The sequence below is a fragment of the Ischnura elegans genome, chromosome 8, assembly GCF_921293095.1.
Source record: "Ischnura elegans chromosome 8, ioIscEleg1.1, whole genome shotgun sequence".
Taxonomy (NCBI): domain Eukaryota; kingdom Metazoa; phylum Arthropoda; class Insecta; order Odonata; family Coenagrionidae; genus Ischnura; species Ischnura elegans.
The window spans coordinates 11,785,957-11,812,433 of record NC_060253.1 but is presented as its reverse complement, the minus strand read 5'-3'; the positions used below and the strand labels follow the sequence as shown (position 1 = coordinate 11,812,433).

At 39.7% G+C, this 26,477-nt stretch overlaps 1 protein-coding gene across 1 annotated transcript in view; it reads right to left on the bottom strand.

Moving 5' to 3' along the window:
- Window positions 1–26,415, bottom strand: part of LOC124163972 (pre-mRNA-processing factor 6) — a 42,102-nt gene extending 15,687 nt beyond the window's left edge. Inside the window, exons 1-14 of the mRNA XM_046541113.1 lie at window positions 26,177–26,415; window positions 26,035–26,094; window positions 25,861–25,957; window positions 25,572–25,707; window positions 25,034–25,190; window positions 19,769–19,899; window positions 15,237–15,414; window positions 13,696–13,840; window positions 12,827–13,000; window positions 6,673–6,812; window positions 6,419–6,561; window positions 5,211–5,389; window positions 3,817–4,032; window positions 2,326–2,489 (exon numbers count right to left, since the gene is read on the bottom strand). Coding sequence (XP_046397069.1) covers window positions 2,326–2,489; window positions 3,817–4,032; window positions 5,211–5,389; window positions 6,419–6,561; window positions 6,673–6,812; window positions 12,827–13,000; window positions 13,696–13,840; window positions 15,237–15,414; window positions 19,769–19,899; window positions 25,034–25,190; window positions 25,572–25,707; window positions 25,861–25,957; window positions 26,035–26,094; window positions 26,177–26,271 — 2,015 coding nt within the window. The 5' untranslated portion in view covers window positions 26,272–26,415. The remainder of the gene's footprint in view (window positions 1–2,325; window positions 2,490–3,816; window positions 4,033–5,210; window positions 5,390–6,418; window positions 6,562–6,672; window positions 6,813–12,826; window positions 13,001–13,695; window positions 13,841–15,236; window positions 15,415–19,768; window positions 19,900–25,033; window positions 25,191–25,571; window positions 25,708–25,860; window positions 25,958–26,034; window positions 26,095–26,176) is intronic.
- Window positions 26,416–26,477: the final 62 nt, after the last annotated feature.

Below are 26,477 nucleotides of genomic sequence, written 5' to 3'. Positions count from 1 at the left end.
AGAGAGCTGATGAGGGAAAAAGAGCCTTTGCCATGGACTGCTATGCACACCAAAGCTTTCCAAGAAATCAAGCGAAGGTTAACTAATGCCCCATCATTAGCCATGTACGAAAAAAATCGACCGACAAGAGTATTAGCTGACTCATCGTCATATGGATTGGGAGCTACACTAGAGCAGCAGCAGTCAGATGGTGATTGGAGAGCGATATGTTTTGCGTAGCGGACTTTGACAGATACCGAACGACGCTACGCCCAATTGGAAAAGGAAGTATTAGCGCTCACCTGGGCTTGTGAGATATTAGCAAATTATTTAGTAGGCAAGAGATTTCTTCTATGTACGGATCATAAACCACTCGTGGCACTATTGGGAACAAATCTCCTCAGCCAATTGTCCGCCAGGGTGCAGCGTTTCCATATGCGTCTCATGCATTTCGACTATGAGGTAATTTATGTTCCCGGAAAGAAATTGTATTCGCCAGATGCTCTCTCACAGTCACCAATCTCCAAACTCCAAAAGAAGGTGATATTCTCACCGATGAAGACGTGGAATTGTACGTCAAAGCTGTGAAAGCGGATTTACCAATGAGTGACAAACTCATGAAGGAAGTTTTGAAAGTGCAACGAGAAGATGAAAGAACTCGACGAATAAGTAAGTATGTGAAAGAGGGCTGGCAACGGAAAGAGGAACTGCTGTTGGAGGATACCAGCTTCTACCATGAAGGAGCAAATCTTTCCCTCCTTGACAGTCTGCTAGTCAGGGGGACAAGGGTTTACATCCCGGAATCATGGAGGAAGGAGATGTTGAACCATACCCACGCAGGTCATCTAGGTATTTCAAACTGCAGGAGCAGTCAATGTGGTGGCCAGGAGCATCTCATCAAATGCTGGAAATGATAAGCAAGTGCACAGAATGTCTCGAACGTTGTCCATCCCGAGTAGAGCCGTTGATACCTACGGAGACACCGGCGCGGCCCTGGCAGATGGTGGGAATGGACATTTTCCACAGCCAAGGGTGTGAGTACTTAGTCATCCTCGACTACCTTTCAAAATAGCCAGAAGTCGCGTATTTGGAAAATACACGGGCAACGAACGTGATGGCGAAAATAAAATCCATATTCGCACATCACGGAATCCCACAAGTTGTCCGAATGGACAATGGGCCACCGTTTGGAGGAAGAGAGTTCCAGGAATTTGTGAATGAATACAGATTTGATATCGTAACTAGCAGCCCATACTACCCAAAGAGTAATGGACTAGGGGAAGCAGTGGTGAAAACGGTAAAAAACATACTGGCGAAAGAAAGAGACCCATTGTTGGGGTTTCTTGCATACCGTGCTTCACCCTTGGAGTCGGGGTATTCCCCAGCGGAACTACTAATGGGACGTAAGCTGAGAACAACTTTGCCATTTAATCCCAGGAAGTTAAATCCCAAATGGCCCAACCTTACGACCGTACGGGATAAGAATATGGTCATCGTGGAGAGACAGAAGAGGAACTACGACCGACGACACCTGACAAAAGAACTACCCCTATTGCGTGTGGGAGACACCGTTTGGGTGAGAGATCGTTGGGAGTATGGAACAGTTATTGGAGAGTCGGGCCATCCCCGGCCCTATCTCATTAAGACGGATAGCGGAGTCATCAGGAGGAATCGGGTGGCGCTGACCTTAGCAGAACGGCAGCCGAGTATTTCTGTTGAATACGAATCAATGTTCCCAGACCTTGAGACCACATCAGAGAGCCAAAACCCACCGGAGACAGGAGTAATCAGGACGAGATACGGATGACTTGAGCGTCCCCCACAGCGATATACCCCTTAGACCCGTTTCCCCTTCCCTGATTTTATTTGCAGCGGGCGCCGAGGATGCGGAGCTGCGAGAGCGACATGTATAAAAGGCCGTGTCTTGCGGCATATTGAGAGTTATTGCTGTAAAACCACCCAGCTGTAAAGTCGTTTGTGGGATATAGAATAAAGAGGCCTAACCCGGAATGGAGCATTTAGTTATTTTTACAGCAACAACACACAAGTAAGATTAAATAAGTATATATCTTTTAAGTTTCAAAGCCAAAACATGAGGAGAAGGTTCATCAAATTGAAAGCTGAGTTACTGTATTTTGCTAGCAAAAAACAGGTCCTTTTTTTGAAATAGTATAAGGAATAGTAATGGATATTTTGATTGGACATTAGCAATGGACGTTTGTGATTGGTCATTCGTTTAAATGCCCAGATGATCTAATACCGTCATGGTACAATTGTAATGGTATATCTGTAGCATGGAATATAGAGTGGAAAGAATGTACACAATTAAAGTGAGGAGAGTATCACCTAGGGGTGGGAGCAGACGCTCTGGCCTTGGCGAGCAACCTTCTAGCTCGTTCATACTCCGAGTTCTCGGACTCCAGCTTGACAGCAGCCAACCAAATTTCCTCTGAATTGGGATTAGCTTGGAAAGCCAATGACAAAATACCTCTGGCGGCTGGTACATCCTCCTGTTACGATGGAAGAGAGATTAATCACAGCACACACATATTCACCAGCAAACCACCCCCAAAAAGAAATAAATACATCATCAATAATACAATAAATCTAATAAAAAAATGACTTGAGTATGCCTGCAATTTTGTCATTCAAAATGAAGTCTCGCTATTATTAAAATGGCAACTAAGTTCCCACCATATTTTTACACAGTAACATTCAGCATGTCATTAAATGTCTTTGGCACAATTTTTTAACTATGTAATGCGAAAGAGAATATTTCTATAATTAAAATCTAGAATATTTCTATATTTCTATTATTTATTCTACCAGAATCTGCTTTGTTTTTAAGATAAATTTCTCTTACTATTCATCTTGTCAAAATACAATGTTACTTTGGAAAAAATGAGCATTTTTGACAGCCCCTTCTATTTGCTTTTGATAGAGGTTGCAAGACCACAGAAGCTTCTAGCATCATTTGTGCCATGCATGGAGTTGATGCTATAGCTGAAAGAACCGCTCGTGATTGGTATGCCAAGGACAAAAAAGGAAAATTTGACCTCAAAGATTAGGCACACCTCAAAGATGGATGACCGCACCGCACCTCCTTCTGGCCGGCCATCCAGTTGAGTTTGCTGGAGAGCGATTAAACCAACTTCTGCATGAAAATCCATCTCAAACGACAAGGGAACTAGTAGAGAAAATGGAATGCCCCCACACTGCTATACAGAAGCATCTTCACTCGATGGGAAAGGTTCGGAAATTTGGAGTGTGGGTTCCACAAACTTTAAGCGAAAACAACAAAAATCAACAAGCCACAATCTTCTCTGGTTTGCTTGGCCATCACCATTCAACTCACACACAGTTCCTTGGACACAAAGAACGATTTATTAACCTAATTGTTACTGGAAAAGCAAATGCTGCCTGTACATCCATATTAAGCAGCGTAAGGAATTACTTAGCCCCGATACAAGTGACCCAGGGTGGGCGTCAAACAAGATCTTTATCCATGCAAAAAGATGTTGTGTAAATGGTGGGACCTTATTGAGTGCGAACAACAATTAAATCCCGCACTAATACAACAAATACCTAAGGGTTATTTTAGTACTCCCCTCGACAATGAGATAGACAACATTTCTAACATAAATATTTAACATAGCATACCAAAGTTACATCTTGCTCCATTTATTAGAAAAAAAAACTAGAAAAACTCGGGCAAGCATAGCTGATGGTAGACCAGGATTTATATTCAAACTTCTTCACATTGCATGAAAAGCCAATGCATGAATAAATTGAGGATTATAAAAAAGATATGTAACACATAATTAGCCATTAACTTACGGCCATCCACTTTGACTTGGCCCCCATCAGCCAAAGTACTTCTGATTTAGGACAATGAGCCACAGCCCTTTGAAGCAGAGCCTCCAGGGATTCCCTGCTTCCGTTTGTTTTCTCAAAGTAAGCAGCTCTCAGCCATATTGACTTTTTGCTTGGAAACACTGACAAGGCATGGGCGTATATCGTTCTGGCACACTCAAACGCTCCCTGATTCGCACACTAAAAGGAGAGAAAAAAACAATTATCAGGTACACATCCCCAGCATGCAATAGCAAATTTCCTAAACTTCTCATAACTTCACTCCCGATAGCAAATTTGGCAAAAGAGAACTACTAGTGGGTGTGTTCAACTCAAGTCAAGCCAAGTCCGTGTCCAGCTGCACCTGGTTTATCTAGGAACTCCTTCGTACGTGGGTGCTCATAAGGGGAAGATACTAATCATCTTTTCTTTTCAAAAGTGGTAATCACTTTAGTGTTGTTAAAAGAGCTAAAAAACTTGACGGGATTTAACCCATGCACTCGCTGTGTTCTAGATACAATGTGAATAAGACCAAATGGTGTGGGACAGAAATGCAGCATTTATTTATCTTGGCTTCCTAAGCTCACAGCACTCACCAAATACTTGGGGTAACTTAATGTAAAAAAAAAAAATAACTGAAGAGTGTATGCCAGTGGATAGCAGCTATGGACACAGAAAACAATATACAGTGGTTACTTATAGACAGCAGTTATATACAACACAAGAGTCATGATGAGGACATGAGTGAATAGAGGGATCTAAATTTTAAAAATAAGTAGTTAGAGCACTCACACTGAAAGTATGATGAATGACCCAAGATCTAAAATTACTTGAATGAGAATAAATAGGTACTCATGAGCTAAGAGCCTAATATCCAGCAGCCCACCTTAACTGATGCCAGGTGCCCAATGTCCTAATATTACATATAAGCCTAATTCCACCATATGCCATATTATTAGAGCCACAGTTGAACTCTACTTTGACCCTAATACATATCTAAAATATGAAGTAAAATGAAACTCATTTGCTAGGTCTGGGTGAACCACATTTCACAAGAAAACTTCTTGACAAATACCACTAAAATAAGAATAAAACCTAATCACATTATTTAATTATTTTCTCCACTTCCAAAAAGAGCACACAATGGACTTCTCATTGGGGGGTCAACAATTAATCATACGCAATCACAAACACCAATCATCTGGATGAGGGAAGCCTCTGGTAAGGACTCAAACCCATGACCTTCGGCATGTCACGTGAGGACTTAATTCCCACTGGGAATGCTGAGGCTGGTGTTGAGATATTCATATCAATTAAAGCATGAGAAATCAATGACGACGCTAAGAAGATGAGCAAATTGCAATTAATGAAACACTCACGGCCTCTGCATCCTCCATCCAAGTGTGCTTACAATCTTCCTCTTCAACGCCATGTCCTATGATGGCACGAACAAGAGCCTTGCAGCACTGAACGGAGCCCGACTTTTCAGCCTCAATGGCTTCCTTGAACCAATGTTCACGGTTGATTTCCACCCCATTGGCACTTAGAGATGAGATTGCTGAAAGGAAATTATGAGAATTGGGAAAAACTCTCAGTGTCTAAAAGGTCAAGCAATGATCTTATGGCCACGCACACATATCTCCGTTTAAAAAGCACACCAACAGATAGTTTATTCTCCACTGCTGGTGCAAATTTTTCAACTGGTTTGGTTTCACCCAAAAAGAACATTGCTGGAAATTAGGAACATAGCCAGCCAAAAATTACGACACGAAAGTACTTTGACACCTTCTTCACAGCAGGTCTTACACATACCGTAAGCCTGAATCACATGGTCATCGTTTCTGCCCCTTCCAAGCAATAGTTACAATAATGGCAGAAAAATGACCACATCTCGATGGCTGCAGGGATTGAAACCCCATCTCTTTCTCCACCACTTGGCATGTTCCTTTCTTCCGTCACTGAAACCATTTACTATTTCAGCCAATCAGAACGCATGGTCACAAACTGCGATTGTAATGCCATGCCTGGCTTTTAATTGAACAACAGTTGTAAATACGGAAAAAGACAGAATAAGTGACGGAAAAAGTAGGAATTCCTAGCAGTAGAGGTGGTCCAAACAAAATTACCACTCTATCTAGTGTAAATTGGATCTCCAAAGGGGGGGGCCTTTAACCCCCTTCGTCCCCCCATGCTCTGACTGACGGAAAAATGATGGAAATGATAAGAATATCATACATTTATTGGTAATTTTATGACCTGTTAAAATTATTTATAGAGAATCTGTCTGTAACAAGACGTCTTTGTAGCATTTTGGCGATAAAATCTACCTGGGCTGAGAAGGAATGGCGATGCAAGGGCAGCAAACCCCTTAGTGTGTGTGTGTGTGCATGGGAAAATTGGCCAGCCCAAGCTCCACTTGGCCATCGTGCGGAGAATGGCGAAGGGAGGGATAAAGAATAAACAGCCAAGTTTTATTTCCACGATATTTTCAGCATATTAGAAACTAAAATGTAACTTACCACAAATGCATTGAGGGATGAAATATTTCAGGGGCAGAAAATGAATACATTCACAAGCATGAACAAACCTCTTTCGATGATTTTCTCCACCATGTGATGGTTTCCATTTGCTTCTTCCAATTTTGCAGCCGTTGTCCAGATCTGTCGGTCAGTCGGAATGTTCTCACGTGCCTTGTTCAACACTTTCCGAGCATTTTCATAAGTCTCCAATCTATTTTCAATAAAAAAATAATAATAATTCCATGATGAGTAGGGCCATCAAATAGGGTGACACACTGAGATTGAAGACTCAAGAGCTATGGAAAGAATGAGCAAGACCCACCTAGCCAATGCCAGCCACAGATCCACACTTGTAGGACAGCATTCAACAGCACGACTTAGCAAAATTCGAGCATCCTCAGGTTCTTCAAGCTCTACAGCTGCTTTCCACAGACGTACTGAGTTAGGAATGTGCTCTAAAGCCTAAATATAGAATGTAGAAGGTAAGTACATGGCAAAGAGAGGAAATAAGAACAAAACACTACAACCCCAAACCACTAAACAGCAATTTGTAAATCATTCGTGAAATGTTGACCATGGTTTACTTCAAATGTCAAGAAAATTTCAATTTTATAGCTGAATATTGAGAGATAAACCATGAAAAAAGACAAAACTTGATTGATTGAGCAAGAGTGATAAGTGCTTTTAAATTTTTCACTGGCACAGTGAAATTTTGAATAGTGGGAGATGACCTCCAGTCCCCAACAAACACTGTTAGGAGCAACGACAAACTGATATCCACACACCTTTGCACAGTAAACGCTCGATTATACAAAGTCAGCGGGACTAGAAAATTGGCACTTCATACTATTGAGTTTCGTAATTTCGAACCTTTTTAATAAGTCGCGAAAAATGTTTGCTTTTGCTCCCACCGCCCTTTTCTGTCTTTGGTGGCCTCTTTAAAAAAATATTTGGTGGTTATTTACGCTAGAATTAAAATGCTTTTTGTTACTGATTTAATGGTGTGAAAGATAGTTAAATAATCATATGACCCTAAACTTCCTATTCTTTAAAGTTAAATATCAACAACCTCAACACTTAAGAAATTCCCGTGCATTTTAAAATACATAATCAAATAACAAATTAGAAATTTTGTACACGAATTTAATCTTAGAAATTTGTGGTCAATAGTGAATATGTAGCAACTATTGTCCACACATAAGATATTTATTTGTTTTGATCACATGAAATTTTAACAACAGTCGGTCTAACCACCATTAATGTCACTCTCTATCGCTCAGTGACAAGAGAAAAACAAGGGTCTTGGCCTATTTCCAAAATAACCTCCAAAATTTAATATTTCTAGTTCCTTCCGTATTGTCAGGTGAATTTATGATCCTTAAGATTAATTATTTTCATCATGATTCTGTTACGATCTTAAATTACATAGGAAATGATTTTCTACCGGCGAATATTTGAAGTAAATTCTTTTCGGGCTCTTTGTCTGGCTGCCGAGCTCCATCATCTTTGCGGACGTTAAAATGGAAGACTTTTTATTCGTCATCAAAGCCATTCATGCCGGGTGTGAGGTGCCATGTCTATATAATAAATTTCTCTTCTTTTATACCGACAGGAGCAAGGTTCCTACCGGTGAAAAGCTGGAGAAGCATCTTCCATTAGTGGGGAAATAAAGAGGGAAACGTTATTATCCACATTCATTTTTTCCTATAACACACATTTTATCATTTCTCGGCATATTTAGGTGCAGAAGTAGTTCACTTGCGTGAATTCCCAAAAATGAACCTAAACCTCATTTACCTTATAAGCGTGTGTAAGAGGCGCACCCCTATTTTGAGTATCGAAGCTATAAAGAATAAAATGTAGCTGCGTTTTTTTTATCCTGTTGTGCGGTGTTGCAGACGTATGCCTGGAATTTCGACAGTTATCGAAATTTCCTCTTTCAACACTAATTGAAAGTGGAAATTTTGATAACTGCGGCGGTAATGGCGGCATAAGAGGGAGTAGAAAGAGTTCCGATCCTCTCTTTGCATACGCCGTTGCTCTACGATGCTAGTCCTACTCACGAACAATTTTTTTTAAAAGCTCTCGCAGGAGTATTGCAATAGAATCGCAGCCGTGGAAAATTTTAAAGCAAAACACGACAGGCACATAGCATGAACCTTCCAAAGAGATTGGACAACAATCGGGGCAATCTCACTGCCGTAGGATAATAACCACGTCGTAGATTTAACGGAACTACACTCGGCCCTCCATCAGCTAATGCCTCTGCCGTTTTTTTTTCCTTTCCGAGACCCCACAGGAAAATAGGAAAATATCAAGTTACAGGGGAGCAGTGGAAACAAGTTTCATCCCTACCCCATCTTATCAACTGACCTTTTTCGGTCTACCAGGTTCAATTCTCCTAGTTTCTGGAGGCCAAATGCTAGGTGAGTCACCTACTGAGCACGAAGATATCTCGATATCTTTCAGCAATTGTATGACACGCACGAGGTTCAAAATAGAATGAGACCTAACGCGACGTATATCTGACAGCATTTAAGTTTTTTGAGCTCTAATTGATTGACACAAAGATTTTCAGTTAAAAAAAGGCTATTAATATTCTACAAAGTCCAAACAGCACAATTTCGGAAGAAACAAGGGTAACATAAGCGCATTCAAACAAGACGAGACGGACTGGAAACTTTAGGCTACGCAAACTGCGTATATCACATTGCTGCGCCTTCGCCCCTTCGCTTTAAAGGCAACGACGTCACATGCAAGATCGGACGTGTTCTTCCCTTGCTCCTTTGCTCGTAGCTTTAAATACGGAGGGGAGGGAGCCCTCTTCCCCTCGACCTCTCCTTCAGCGCTCTTCACTTATAAGCATTTCCGATTTCTTCTATCCACCGTTTCGTCAACAATGAACACACTCGTTCGAATTTTTTATACTGCAGGTTTTGACACCAATATAATTTTCAGTTGCAAAAATCTTCATTTTAGCATCTGAAGATGCTTTTTGAAGAATAAGGTGCTCAGTGTAATGGAAATTGCTCGGCAAGACAGATGTTGACTATTAACCAGGTATGTCCTTCAAAACTACGCGTTTCTCTACGTTTGATAAGCGATTACTATATGCAGTGTAAATGCCGCGGGATGCCCACTCATGGCAGAAAATTTAGCTCGCACTCTGGAGCGAATCACCCCGCGCGATCTTTTCCATGTTCACCTCTGGGGTACCGACGTGACGGCGCAATACTTACAAGAAATTCAAACAGGAGCATTTTAAAAATACGTCACTAAGGGAGAAACTCCCCTGCCTGCCGCTTGATTTTGACCCAGGGTTTCAGATGACTGACTCACGCTGAAAACCAAGGCCACTTAGTTCCCCTTGAACTTGCAACCGGTGAAGGGGAGGTGGGGAAGATAAGAAGTTTGTGTAAGAGGCGCACCCCCATTTTCAGCTGCAATATCTGGGAAAAAAGGTGCGCCTCTTACACGTGCTTATGTGGTAGTTTTCGTGTCTCTTTCGGCATCGTATCGAAAATTAAACAAAGTATCATAAATAAAGAGAAAGGACTTTTTTAATGTTAGCATTAAAAATGAGTCGCGCCACTATCTCTCCAGTTTGACCTCGACTCGTCGTGGCATAAACATGCTCGAATGCGACGAAATCTCTGGTTACCTTGGACTGTATTCAACCGCTCGCGAGGCCACGGCAATAATTGCGAATTTGCGACATGAAATATGCAATCAAAGATCGTTTATAACATATCTCCTAAATTACGATCTGTTGAACATTGAAGAATCTTTAAAAGTTAATCAAGAGTTTTTTTTTCACGCTACTGATCGTCGTCAGCACTGCTAGAGCAGACACCCAAGTAAACTTGAAACATTCCTTGCCAACAAGTAAATAAAATAATTCCATCTAATAGAAATACTAAGTCCGGTGTAGCCTAGCATTAAAATGCAAATATCCTGGTGCTTTTGCATCACTTTTATTATTTTAAAGATCGTGGGAAGCACCAAAAAAGTGTAAAACTCATGCACCGATAAGCCACAACACGGATAAACCGCAGCCGGATAATCGGGAGTGAGCAGTATATCATTGGTGATATCCTTACCACATCTCTGGATCCGTGGGGTATTTATTATGCTCCTACTCTGAAAAAGTAGGAGTGTTAGAAATACACCATGCGACCTTATACACAAGTTAAACAACAAAGAATTGTCAACACGATGTTTACGAGTAGGCACGTAAATGTGTCACCCACAATATTTTTACTGAACTCCTACTTCTCCTCGATTCTCAGCGTAAGTTTTTAGGCGAACTCTTTCCCTCCAGAGTTACACTGTCATTTACGATTTTACACTTTTGATGGACCACAGTCAAGCGTTAATTATTTTAGTTACTTCAGCTGGCATAACTAGTTTTGTTGACAAACTTTTTGCCTTAGTTTGTATAAACGAATTCCATTTGCTCCTGGGGACTGAGCTCAATGTTCGTAATTTCAAAAAATTTTGAATTTTTAAAACTTTGCATTATCAAATACGCCATGTATTTACCATAGGCTTTTTGCCAGGAGCAAAAGTTCACTCCATATTATCAAAAAAATCATAATATCCTGCATTGTACACCCATGTCTCGTATAGCGCAAGGGATACGTTCCTCGAGGTCTTTGCGCTATACGAATTTGCGTTATACGAGAGCGTTTTATCATTGGGAAGATAGGGATGCGTTCCTGGTAGGATAGGTCTTGGGTATTGAATTTCCTCTAAAACATCTATATTCCCATAAAAAGCCTTAGAAAACATTATATATATAAATTTTTATAGTTTAAAACATCTTTAAAGATAGTATGCACGCATTCAAAGACTTTTATTCACGTTAAAAAAAATTCTTACGTGCTTTTGAAATTCCCTCCTGTCGTGCGGGTGGGCTAACATCTGCTATCTCAGGGGATCGTAATGCGTTGCCGGCAGTTGACGATTTTTCAAACTAGTCTAAAAACAACTATTGTGTCACCCAGGCCCTTTTGTCGCTCATCGAAATGACAGGAAAATGCTACTTCGAATGCCATTTCATAGCTAGCGGAGTTTATGAATGATAAATCATTTTAATTTGAAGTCCTCCGAGTCATTAGCAGCTACATGAAACAGTCTTTAAATGCCTTGAAACCTGATCCAGGTTTTCCTTCCCTGAAAATGAATGAACGAGATTGCATTCTTTTCCAAAACAATATCGTCTCGTCAACACTAAAAACTGGTTGAGGGGGAAAGGAGCCACTTTCAATCACAGCTTGGAGTTCATCAGAAAATGTTGCGGTGACTGCGCTATCAACACTTGCATATTCACCTGATATCGCCGCACTGAAAATACCTGCTTGCCGTTTAAATGCTGGAACCAACCGGAGCTTTCACTAAATGTCTCGGAGCGATTACCACTCTCGTCTTTTTGTACTGATTCTCTATGAACTTTCCGTATGTGTAGACCGCTTGGTTGAAGTTGGTGCGGCTGAGGTCACTGATGTTCTTCACTTCGTCTTTATTCAGAATAAGGCATCGTACGTTTAAACTTCCGCGCAATATCCCTTTGACGCTCTCCATTTTCAAAGCAATTGACCTCTTCTACACGCATTCCTATTTTTTGCCATATTCTCTTGGTTTTTACTCTGTATGGCTCTATCTAAATCACCTTCCACTGCTGAACTGTATTCCTGAGACGCAGAAGGCCTAAGACTGCGGGGAGGGAACGAAGCCATTGTGTTTGAGACTCTATAGCGGACCCTTTTATGTGTTGATGCTATTCATACGCAACTCGGCCACCGCTCCATTTCTCCCCTGTGAATACCGATGACTTTGAAGGCTTTAGCGTAGACGCTCTACCTGGAAGTCAATCGCCCGATAACCTATGACGGCAAAAATACGTCTCAAACCGTATTGCTGAAAAAAAAATCATTTCCACTAGCCCCACGCTTTATTAACGATATAAATTATTTATTATTGTTCTGTTAAGGAGACGAGATAAATTACTTCGGTAAGCCGGCTATCTGGACCCAATGACGAGTAATACTTTTGGCCATTGCACAGCAATAGATTTCGATTAATATATAAACAAAAAAGAAGCTTTGAGGCAAGCAATAACATTAATATGCGTAAAATGATAGAAATTTCGTTTGTACTTCGCGCAAGTTCACGTTTTATCACGAGAGCATTTAAGAGTTTTGATTAGGCTACACTGCGTTGCAATGTTTCCCCGAGGAACGTATTTGCGCTATATCGAAATTGCGCTAATCGAAATCGAAATCGGGTGTATAATCGAGAGTTTACTGTAGTAACTAACTAAGATACCATTTGGTAAAATAAAATTAGTGCCTTGCGTGAAAATAGAGATTTTAATGAATTAAATACCAATTTCACAAATAATTTTGCATATTTAGCCTTCAGTTAATACATTCATCACAATAGAAGAATAAACATTAATAATAATACAAACTCACCTTACGGTACACTCTCTTCTTGGCCTTGGTCTCCGTTTCCAGGTCAGCGGCTCGAATCCAAACGCGGACTGAATTCGGCACATGCCTCACAGCTTGAGCTATCACGGCACGGGCTGTGTCCCCAGACTGCAAACGAGCCGCCTCCAGCCACAAATCCTCCGACTTGGGATTAACCTTTGAGGAGAAAAGACTATCATGAAACACCATACTGCATCATACAGGTAGCGATGAGGACACAAGGCTGCCTGCTCTCAGGCCACTGAGCTACCACAATTGTTAAGCCATTAAACAATTTCACCAAAAGAAATTACAGTGGACTAGCCAGTGGTGTACTTTTACAAATATATTAAGTACACGGGTACATATACACGGGTATATATAAAGTGCAAAAATTCCTCAGAGGAAAAATCGTTTGCTTTGACAAGGATTCAAACTCAGAGATCCCACTTGTGCTCTTAACACTTGATGAGCTAAAAGGCATCGTCTTCCCCTCTGGATTTTCTCCGCCTTTAGAGGAATTTTTAGTTTACGCTGCCAAGTATACATGGTTATTTCATGGTGCTAGAGCAAAGCCGTCACTTCAAACAAGTGATCAGGGTTTTCTCTCCAATTAGGTGCTTCCGGTTCTAATCTCAACAATGTGAGAATGGAAGAACCAAACTGACCCATCCATAATTTCAACAATAATGTTATTTTTCACCTTTATACGGATGAATTAATTGTGTGTTCTTATGCAATCTTCATGGCTGAAAGTAAATAATTTATTTCTCCTGATGCACAGAAAAAGTAGACAGATTGAGGGTTAACAAAAGCCCTCTTTGAGTACGGTAAGTGAACAGCAGATAGTGATAGATACGTAGGATCCATACCTCACACCCTTTCATGATAAGGTTGCGAGCAGCCTGAACTTTCCCTGTCACTTCCTCCAGCCGAGCAGATGCAATCCATGCAGGCGGATGGTTTGGATTTGTCTCCCTCACACTCTTGAGCAACAGACGAGCCTTCTTGATGTCACTGAAGAAAGGTCGAAAATTAAAATCAAAACCAACAATGAAGTATTACTTGTAAAAATAAAAAAATATTGCAAGCTAAGCAGCAAAAAGAGATATATGTACCATTAAAACTAATCTACGATTATGCAAAAACATTCAATATTCACACTGGATGACACAAGATGGCAAAATTATATCAAAGGTATGGATGGGGATGCATAAAATGAATAAGCACATGTCATCATTTATGTTGTTCACGATATTGAAGAAAGATAAAATTCTTGCAGGAGTGAATGAGCTAGGAACACCTAGCAGCCAAAAATATTTGAGGCTAGGGGGACATCCGCAAATGGAATCTGGAATTCAAGTGGTTTTGTGAAAAAAGGTCTGTCCATAAACGGTGCAATGTTAAAGACGATATATGACTAGATTTCCAATGGGGAGACATATATTCAACCATTATATTTAATTTGCCACACCATTTAACCATTGCCATATTTCAGTGACCTTTGGGCCAATTTTTCCCGCTGACTGATGCACTGGTTAAACATCCAAAAACTCAACAAAACTGATTTTGTCAGCATGATGTATTCGCAAAATTATCCAAAAACTTCCACCGTATACCAAACATATTGATTCCGACTAATTACGCTGTTTTAACAGTTTTCCTCAGTGATAAAAAATATAAGAATGGGAATAAAATCACTGAAAATGGGGGAATTAATATTTCATAAAATTGAAAATACGTTTCTTTCTTTATATGCATTGATACTCAGCTATGATAACTTAATTTATAAATTATATACAATGCCTGATTATGGCTCTTTACCTCTTTAACTTTATTAAACACCAAGGACACAAAAGAAAAACTGTAAATCCAAATGATTATGTGACTTCGGTGGGTTTATTCAACACCTTTGGGTACAAAGAGCATTTGGTTTTGCGAGTAACTTCCGAGGTATTATGAGCACTTGTTAAACCGGGTTTCTACTGTAGGTGAAGATACCAGCCTCTCACAGGTAGGATGTTTAAAATTCCCTAATGGTTGAAATAATAAGGATCACATCTGAACATCGTTCCATGAATTTATGAGGCTTTTCCACGTATATAAGTGATGAAATTAGTTTTAGCTGGTGAAATAACACCACTTTTGGGAATAAAATAATGCCACCTTTAGTATGCCTCTAATAATGATGTATGAAAGGGGACGTAAGACTTTCATTAACACTGGCTACAGTAAACACATTCCAAATGCACCATTTATAATAAATAACAATGGGAAAATTTTGAAAAAAGAATATTCACACAGCTGAATAATTAACTTTAACACATAGAGGCCAAATTAGAAATAACACTGACATTATTGGAAGGAATTCGAGGCCAATCTTAAATGTTAAAAATACTACTAATGAACTCACTTGATATCACCTCCGTAAGTAGGTATCATGGATTGGAGGTCAGTCAGGTAGCCCTTGGGGTCTACAACTGTTTGCCCCTCAACTGAATCTGACACTTGACTTAGTTTAACATTCATTAATGTGTTTCTAGCTTGTCCAATCTTGCACAAATCAAGGTCACCTGTCGGAGTTAACATCCCTGAAAAGATACACAATAGTTAAATTAGGGAAAGATTATTCCTTCACAGTTTATTTTGTGGACTATTTCTAACTTTAATAGCTGTGATAATCTTGTTCCCAACCCTCAAAAGTAGAATTACTATGAATAACGTTATTAAATTAGCATTTAATCTCATCAACAACTTGAGTTGCATTTCTGGAAACCAGGTAATGGATGATACAAATGATTATCGGCCCATAATCAAACAAGTATGTATGTACGTAATGAGGTATGTTAATGAAACAGTCAGTAACAGAAGAATATGCAATGGAGTTTTCCATCCCTTCTCTTAGCAGCAGCCAAATACCTCTGTGATATTGTAATTAATTCTTCAATTTAATCGAAGACGTGACTTTTTACACACATCGGTATGATATACAGAAAACTTTGATAATACAGAATGAGAGGGACTAGATGCATTCCGGATGAATGATATTTCCGGTGACTAACCTGAATCTAGGCAATACAGGATATATATTTATTGCAAAACATGCGTTGGCATCAGGAGGGTTGGAAATGATGTGCCATTGATAAATCCTCCGATTGAAGCCTATCCCACTTTGACTGTGAATTTCAGCTCTTAAATTTAATACTAATACATAGTTGCAGCTAATTTTACAAGTGCGGAGAATGAAAGCATTTTGAAAAAACTACTTGGCACTGACTTCATACACAAAGCTCAACTAGTTTGCATGACTAATATGGGGAGAGGCCCCACTTGCAGTGAGCTTTGTGGCTAGGGTCGCCCACCCAACGACCAACTATAGAACGTAACGGAGGATGCACTTCTCTCATGGAACTGCTTCTCTCAATCCAAGGTTTCAAACATGAGCCATAAGGATAATTTAACAGTGTTTTGAGAATGTCTACTAATGAAAGAGGATTGACATATACGATACAAAAACTACTGAAAACTACCGGCTATTTCACTCGTGGATTCTCAAAGAAAAAGATGGACTCCTGATCAGTACGGAGTGCTTTCACCTAGGAAAACAGTATCCGAAGAAACATGTCTTAAACAAAATGTTGATACTCACTGCAGCAAAATGAGTGCATGTAGATGAAAGACATCAGGACAATACCTCTTCAATACAATCGGAGCTTATTGAATGAAAAAGTAGACAACCGTATTTCAAGAAAGAAAAAAAAACAATTATCGTGCACGTGCCATATGTACATTTTTTATAAAACTGCAGATCTCCTCGGATAGATTTAAAATACCTAATTTAGATCGTGCGGCGTGCACTACGTAAACTTCAACCCACTTTCATTCCTCTCTTTATTAAATCCGGAAAGTTCACGGAATAGTCATCGTATGTTGATGCTGTGAATTCTTTAGCGGGTAATCACCACATCTAGGTATCCCAAGTCATGGAATAAAATATTTTGAAGAAGAAAACGGCAGGTTAGTTTACTAACTCTCGTGGAATTAAGAGTGACGACATCCAGGCTCTGGCACAGCAAAACCTTCCACTGTTTAGATGCTTCCAATATTCAGATTTCTGGATAATCAATTTTCTACCATATGCTTATTTTCATACACATTTTTATGCATTTTATTGACATAAATCAACATTTCATTGTTGCTGCCTTTGGAATATTCTTGGAAATTTATGTGTAGGGAGAGGAAAAAAGCCTGGATAATTGATAGTCTGCAAATTGGATAATTGGGAGGAGCATGGGCATACCCAGAATCAAAAATAGGGGGGCAAAACTAGCTGCGGTCGTTCAAGTTGTACCTTTTTTGCTCAGAAAAGGTTAATGAAACCATAATTTTAAGGATATTATGGTTTCATTAACCTTTGAAAGCACTTATTAGTTTATTGACAGCAACTTATTACTTTTTATAATTATTTGCTTGAAAATTTTATGATTTTTATTTTCGTTCCATGTCTTATACTTAAAGATGTGCGATTAGTATCCTCAAATACCTCGAATACTTTGAATTTTGCACCATACACTGTCGCCTGCACGTCATTGTTAGTTGACTCGGAAACAACGTAGAGGACTCTAGTCATTTAGTGCATGCAGTGCCGTTTTAGGCAAGATGTCGAACTACATCAAATTCGTGGAAAAGAGTGGTGAACAGATATCGTTGGACGTGGGGAACCGAAAATGATCAGGGGGAAAAATAAAAAAATGAACGTTTAGTATGCTTTGCGCGATTCTAGTATCGATGCATTCCAAATTTTGAGATATTTGAATATTCGAGGTATGATTTAATATTCGATTTAGAGAAATCTGCTATTCGATCCATCTCTAGTTAAAACACATAAACGTGCAATATCGCTTTGACACTCTCCATTTTCACAGCAATTGATCACTTTAAATTTCTCTTATAGGTTTATGCTTTTACGTGATAGCTTCTTGAATTTTCTACCTGCATTCCTATTTTCGTCATCGTATTCTTGGTTTGTACTCCGTATGGCTCTATAGAAATCACCTACTGCAGGGCAACTGCTGCACTGTATTCCTGAGATGCAGAGGGCCTACGACTGCTGGGAGGGAATGAAGCCATTGTGTTTGAAACTCTATAGTGGACCATAATACGTGTTGATGGTATTCATAAGGAAATCAGTCACCGCTCCATTTCTCCCCCGTGAATACCAATGGATGATGAATTTCGTCTTTACTTAGTGCAAGTTCAAATTTTATCAAGAGAGCGTTAAAGGTATTTAATTAGGCTACAAAGCATTGGGATGTTTCCCTGAGGAAAGAATTTGCACTATATCAACATTGCGCTAGGCGAGGCATGGGTGTACTGTGGGTGGAGGCAGAAATCTAAGTCTCCATTGCATTTTTCCAACTATTTCCTTGCTTAAAATGCTAAAATAACCTTATAATTATGCCGTGTTTGGTCTCATGCTTTTTCTAATGACGTGCACATTACTAATATTTCAATCTAATAAAATAATAATATCAATTGCCAAAAGTCTCCATTAGAAACCTTTTGGGCCATTAGGAGATTCATGCTGCAGTTGAACTCCAGAAATGGGGAACTTTGAAGGGGGTAAGATGATAAAGGTCAGCGGGCAAGAAAGGGGGAGGCTTGAAAAAAGGTTTCCCTTGTTCTCGTGTAACTCGATATCTTCTTTCGAAGCTAAGGCCTTCCTAATATGATCCATGCACGAGCTGAAATCTTTTGTTTGATTTTGGAGAAAAGGAAAGCATAGAGGGGGGAGACTAGTGCTGACTGGAGGGGGATAGTGGATCTTGGGAAATGCGCATATGTTACTATCCCACGGCATGGAGCTTCTCCCTATGGTAGTTTCATCTCGTGGGGAAGATTCAAACTATGTGCCTGTTATTATTAGCCATAAATGACATTTTGTATGCATTCCGTCTCATTTTCGTCAAACGATGGATGCGGGAAAATTATACATCAGGACTGGGACCACTATTATTCGACGACAGTATTCGAGCTATGATTTACTATTCGAATTCGATATTCGAGTTCGAGAAATCTGCTATTCGACCCATCTCTACTTATACTAATATCATTTTTCTTAAAAAGGTGTGAACAACCTGCCATGTTGTTTATTTAAATGAATTAAAATTAACAATAGTAGTGAGGAAGCAATAATGGGAGGCAATAATGGTAGTGAGGGACGCAAAAAGAAAACGGGGAGTCGTGTATGGAGAGAAGGAAGAGATAAACGTGTTATAAAAGATTGGGAGATAAATTAAAGTAGTGGTGTATTGAGAGACCGGAGGAAGAAATACGGCAGAATTCAAGATCGGCAGAAAGAAGAAGAGGACGCAGAGGAAAAGCAGGCGCCTACGAGAGAGAAAGAGACCGGAGGAAAAGGGATACGGCAGAACTCAAGATCCCCACTGGTGCAGTTCATGGCAGTGGCTCAGTGAGTGGTAGTACGGATAGTACAAATGGGATTGTAATAGTCATGGCGGCTTGTTGATGTTGTTTAAACTCACGAGTTTTAAATTGTAAAATTTCTTTATAAAGTGTTATAAAAATCATTTGTTAGGTAAGAGAAGTGGAAAATTAAAGAAAACGTTACAAAGGAAAATTTGTTCATAACTTTTGTTTTGAACTAAATTTATTTTTGCTTCTAGGGGGGGTCCCCTGCCCCCCTGCCCCTTGGTGGGTATACCCATGAGGAGGAGCATTATCGAGAGTTGATATATCGAGAGTTGATATAACTTAAATTTACAATGAAAATGATTTACAGCACTTCAAAACCAAGATGAGGATGAAACAACCAGAACTGAGAGCCAAGACTGAAAACTGATGCCAGGAATAGAACCAGAATATGAAACCACAAAATATAACCTACCCATTCCCTTGCTTTTAGCAATTTTTTGCCATATTTACCTGGAGTGCTGAGACCAGATGGCGTAACAGTTCCTCCCGCACTTCCAGGCGTGGCGATGTTTGCCTCTATTGAAGATGTGGTCTCCCCCCCCAAATTTCGAGCAAGCACCGAGTCCGGCAGGGGTGTAAATCTAGAACATAACAAGGGAATCAGAAAACGAATCATTTCTCATTCAAGCACGCTCATTCACCCACTAAAACTAAAGGGACTAAAAGGAGGTTGAAAACTAAAGAGACCCACAGTCACCTTCCTACCTTAGTAACCACTCTCCAGAACGAGCAATGTGCATTTTCTAAAACTATAAAAGGAGAAATAAGTTAAATGAAAAAAGCTACATCGGCCTGGGAGTGTCTGATCACCGACCACACCAAGTCTATCACTCTCATAAATGAGTCTCTTTCGAACAACTGTTCTATAATTGATAGACTTTTAGCTGAAATCCGTGACTTAACAAAAGAGTAAATGACTTTGAAGCACAGCGTAACTTCCTGGAGTAGGATTCTCTTAGGAATGTCTTGGAAATCCACGGCATTCCGACCAAGCCTGGTGAAGTGTTGGGAGCTCCAGTCTGCGTGCCCCGACACTAACAATAGACCCCCTACTGTCCGAGTTCCCTTCACAAAGTCCTTTAATGCCTTTGATTCCCTTGAGACCTTTGATGTGGCATCACCACCATTCAACGCTGTCCCTCTCCATCAATCCACTATGGCCGGTCCTTTCACTTTTATCAAATTTTTCCTTATGTTTTTCTCTGGAACTCAGGCCTATCGGGACATTTTTCTTCAATTCTTCTGTACTTCAGGAAATACCTAGGTACGTCATTTGATTCTCTAACATCATATTGACACTGTTGCCTAGTCAGTATTGGCTGTCAAAATGACTTATTAAAGGTAATTTTTGATTCCCAACCCTAAATTTTCGGTCATATAATGCAAAGAAGGAATCAATATCATTGAATTCTGTCCGATTTGTTGAAACTTTTAATTACATGCTAAGTCAAGGAAAATATGCCAAAAAGAGTTAGCTTTACATTAGCAAAGTTGCTTCTTTAAAAATCCCTAGAATTTTGTTATAAAGAGGTTCCACAATGAACAATTTGTCAAAAAACGAAAAAAAATCTTCTTTACGTCTTAAACTATTTTTATTCGTCTTCAATATCCCAAGGCCGCACAACAATCACTTTTTATCTATAAGAGGTTATAACGTACACATCCACTGCGAACAAGAGAAACAGTTACATCAACATAAACAATACCTTGGCAACGCCTATTCGAATTCCACCCAGGCGCTGCTTATTTTGTTAATAACGTATTCTAACACCTCCCCTCGGGATTGACAAAATAATAATTTGAAATATAAATTTCTTAGCACTCCTTTAGATTTAACATCTTACAAAATTCTTTTGCCTTAGTTCCTTACAGTGGCTTTGTCAACATATCAGCGACATTATCTTTTGATCTGACTAACTGGAATGAAACCTCCACTGTTTTTACTATCTCCCTGATATAATGATACTTCTTGATATATGACATATAATCATATTTAATAATACTTCTTGATATATGATATAATGACACTTCTCCGCATCTGGTCCACTCAGTGCCTCCTCTGCATCCTCCGGAATGTTGCTATCTGGACCTTCTGCAGCAGGGACAGGTCTTGGGATTCCTCTGTCTCTGAGACCTATGTGGTAGACCACCTTCCGCTACTCCTTCATAGGCAGGCTCATTTTCACAGGCGATGATTACCTCCCCTGGCCCCTGGATGGGTGTCACCTCCTCTGGCTCTCCACCTCTCGCCTCGAGCTCCTCCCAAGTCATCGTCTTCTCCTGCTTTCGTTTTTCCATCTCCAGTTGTTTCAAGGCGTAGTCTATCTGTGATTGCTCTTCCTTCAGGCGTTTATTCAATACAGCCATCAATTCCATTAATCGGAGCTTTTCAGCCTCAGCAGCCTGCATCATGGCTCTTAAAGTGAACTCCGAGGACTTGAAATTTCCGGATCTCATTGCGGCAATTACCAGTGAGTTATCATTTGAGCCTTGAGAAAAATTCATGCTATGGAGGGCTTCTTGTAACTTTTCTACCATCATATTTTTCTTCTGCAGTGTATCTTCCAAATTATTGACTTTTGCCTGCTCTTTCATCAGCTGCATCGTTAAATTTTTCTTTTCTTTCCTATGTTCTTCTGCCATTGCCTTCATTTCTAATTCTTTCTCCTTAATAGTACTATCTTTGCTCTTCAAACACTCATTGAGGAATAGCATTAGCTGGTCACCCTTGGCCATTACTGTGGACAAACGACTTTTGAAAGCATCCATTTCAGCCTGGTCAGCCGCTGATATTGCCCTACTAACTTCTGCTTTCCTTTTCCAATCGCTGGCCTCTTTCTCTGCCTCCTGAAGCGATGTCTCCAGCTTTTCTACTTCAGCCAACCTCTTCTCCCGGTCCATTGGTTCAAGGCGTGTGTGCCTCTTTGCAAAAGAAACTCTGGAAGCCTTCTTCCCCATATTGTTAAATTCTTCACTAATCTCCGGTATACTGATGCCTCCCACAGTCGACACATAGTAAAGTCGAGCGACTCTTACTGCCCTGAGAATTAGTTTCTCCCTAAGATAGATATTTGCTACGCCGTTGAAGGTCTCTATCTTGCAACCTTTCTCCTCGATTTGCCCTATCGAAATTAGGCTATCTTGTAGTGCTGGTATATAGAGAACTTCCTTAAGTTCCACATCTTTACCTCCGCATTCGTCCGATATTTTCAGCATCACACTTCCCTTGCCTTCAATTCTTAAAGGGGCGCCGTCACCAACCTCTACTTCTCCTTCCATTGGTTCAAGGTGGTGAAATAGTTCTCTTCGCGGGCACATGTGATCTGAAGCACCACAGTCCAATAACCACACTCCCTGGCCGTCAGGTACTTTCCTTTTCGCGCAGAGCGACACGAATTCCCTAGACACGATGGCTGTTGACTTCTTCTCTTCTTCATCTTGCTTCTGTATGGCAGGACAAAATCTTGCAGTATGCCCCTCCTTTCCACATGTGAAACAAATGTATCTCCTCCCAATAGGTTTCTTTGGAGCATTTTGTGATTTATTTTAACTGCTTACTTTAGGTCTGTTTGGCTTCTTCTTTACCTTGAGAACCTTGTGTTCTTCTGTCTTCGCGTAATCCTCATTTTTCATTCTCTTCTCTTCTAGCAGGAGTTGGGACTTAACATATTTGGATGTTATGTCTCCTTCATTTGTTCTGTAAATACTTCGTATAAACCCAGCATATTTTTCTCGAGGCAGACCCATGAGGTAGAACGCAGCCAGTGCTCTATCCGGGAGATTAATGCCACACTTAGTAATTTTACGGTTGTAATTCTGGATCTTGCTCATGTACTCCATCATGGAAAGGTCTTCCGTTTTTTCGGTATTTACCATTTCCTTTAGGAACATTATCTCCTGGAACACGTCGTAAGTGGTGCACATGTCTCTTAATGCCTCCCACATATCCTTCGCTAGGTCCAGTCCCACGATATCATCCAAAAATGAATCATCTACGTATTGTATGATAATGGCTCTGGCCTGTTGATTTTGTCGCTGACGGCGCCTAACCTCTTGTGGTGGGAGTTGGCTTTCGTCTTCCATTTCTATCTCGTTTCCATCACTGCCAAATGCTATGTATGGATGGAAACCTTTTACCGCTTCCCAACAATCTTTCTTCATTAAAAAAGCTTCAATTCTTACAGCCCATACATCGTAATTATCGCTGTCGAGTATTGGGATACACGTCTTCTTTTCTTCCGCCATTTTTGATGATTCCGAACTTACAAAGAACAATTATGGGGTTCACTTCTTCTAACCTCAAACGTATTCGCCGTTCACACCATCAAAAGAAAACTTCGCTTCGCATCAACACTTAGTGTTTAAGTCTCATAATCTGTCAAAAAACGAAAAAAAAATCTTCTTTACGTCTTAAACTATTTTTATTCGTCTTCAATATCCCAAGGCCGCACAACAATCACTTTTTATCTATAAGAGGTTATAACGTACACATCCACTGCGAACAAGAGAAACAGTTACATCAACATAAACAATACCTTGGCAACGCCTATTCGAATTCCACCCAGGCGCTGCTTATTTTGTTAATAACGTATTCTAACACAATTATGAGATAAACTGAGTGAATACAGAAAGAGTGTGTGAAACAAAATAGGCGATAGAGAGGGGGAGGCACTTTAAGAGAGGAGAGAGATTTTTTTTTCAGGTGTTAGGGCTGAATGTGCCTAGAACCACTTGACAAAGAAAACCGATTCCAAGTAAGTGTCAATTAGAATAAAATTGCACACTATTGTTAATTAGCTGTTTGATTAAGGAGGAACCATTGTTTGCCGGGAAAAAATCAGACATTACATAACTTTTGAAGACAATTGAGGGGCTGACGAGAGAATAGATAGTAGGGAAAATAATGTAATGCTCATCTTCCTCTCCTCTTTAAATAGGGTGGTTTACTATTCTTTTAACTGCCTAAATCAAAAGATTACTTACTACTCTTGGAGTACGTATTTCATATTTTTTTTTTTAATGGCTGATGCCGTGTGAGGCGACCTTGGTGCGAGGCTATGAGCGCTGCTACGACACAGGCTGCTAGCAGGTAGCAGAGTACCCTACCAGTAGGAGGCGCTTGCCTTAAATAAGGATTATTAATACCCTATCAAACGAAGGAAACTTTCTGACCAAAGGCAATTTAAATAAGTGATTATTAAGAGATGTTTTCCTGAGCTCTGTGCCACATGCATGCATTGGTAATCTCAGACGATGTAAAACTCCTGACTATTTGTATAGCATCAATATGTTTTTAGGTCCTTGAGACGTGATGTGGAGTGGCATCACCTGGTTGCCAATCTGGCCTTTATAAAATGAGGTTAAAATTTACCATAAACATTCGTCTAAACTGGGATATCTAAAACCAAATAATTTGTACATTATGAATATACAAATGGTGGGTAACGAATCGCAATCAATGCCTTTCATTTTCTTTGATGAAGGAAACTACCAACTAAAAATACTAAAACTACTAAAAATTTTTGCTTTTTAACTTGCTATTTGCATTCAAATTTGTGGTTCATAAGAACATAATATCTTTAAACAACTTAATTTAATAATTTATGAATAAATAACTTAACAGGTCCATTTAAACTTCAGTTATTTGCACTCTTGGAGCATTATTCCAAGATGCAAGGGAAAAATCAACTACATATTTTTTTATCTTCTACTCACTTTTCCGCTCGAGGATTCCTCATTTTTCTATTCCTTGCATCACCAACCTCTGGAACATTTCTCCATTCATCTTCCGAAACAGAAACTAACCCCCTCTTCAAGTCGCTGAACTGCTGTTGAATCTTAGGCCGTTCCTGCCGATATCGCTCCAATTCCTCTGAAATTTTCATCATAGTATGAATGAATTCTAATCCTTGCAATCCTTGAAAATAACTCTTAACAGATAAGAATGAGCTTAACTACGCGAAGTTCTCTCCATTTCCCTGGGAATACTGTGGGAGAATATTAAAAATGCTCAACTCTAAATAGTAAAAGTGAGCTAAACTATTGATTTATGAGGATTTAAATTGAAATGCATGCGTTAAAGCTGGAAGCATTATCCCTTCCAAATTGAAGATCACATTCATTCGTTTCAAGAGAAATGGATTGCAAAGGAAATTTATTACAAAAATTAAAGTTCACGAATGCCAAAAAATTCTATTATAACAGGTGAAATCTAAGTTATTATGCACTAAAAAACCAGTTTGGCACAAATTACCCTTAAGACGTTTTTCTCGGTATTCTTTCCTCTTTTCGTCCATTCTTTTGTCAATTGCCTCATATATCGCATCTGCTTCTTCATCATCTTTGTCGTATGGATCCTTGCTGAAGAGTGACCCACCATATCCTGAGAACTAAATAAATTCTAGAAGTGAGCGAATGTAGCGCTTAACTATGCTCCTATATGTCTATGTATTTTAGGGTATCATGCAAATACACATTTATGAATATTTCACACATTAAGGTATCGGTATATTATAGAATCCATGCCCTGGCATATGACTTACCTCGTCATAATTCGAGTCGTTCAGATCTTCGTCATCGTCATCCTCTTCCTCTTTTGAATTTTTCTTTCTCTTATTAGGTGGGGCATGCCGATCGTCTCTGAAAATGACATAATTGAATCATTAAAATTTCAGTAAAAAGGTGACTAGTGTTTCTGAAAGCATAAGGATACTTACGATACATCATTTGCATCACGAGCTGGACCAATATCAGAACGAGTCGTGAATCCTGTTGCACTGAAAAAGAAGAGAAATATTAGTTACGAAAAGAGTTAGGCAAAGCCACTAGACATAACTTCGTTTAAATTAAGTAACTTACCCACGACCCACTCCCGCAACATAACCAAGAGGAGCCGGAACACCGATGAAGTGCTTCTTGTTGCGATTAACTAACGCTGCCGGGGGAATAGCCATTTTTATTCACCGATGAAAACATAAAATGCTACGATAAGGTAAAAAATAGCTACATTTCCGCACAAAAACAATGTCAATATCTAATCCAAACTAATTGCTAGTATCAAAGCCCCGAAGTGCACACAAATCTTCAATTGTCTATCGATCATGTAAACATGGAGCTATCGATCGTTCAATCGACTCAAATCGATCTATGGCTTTCGATA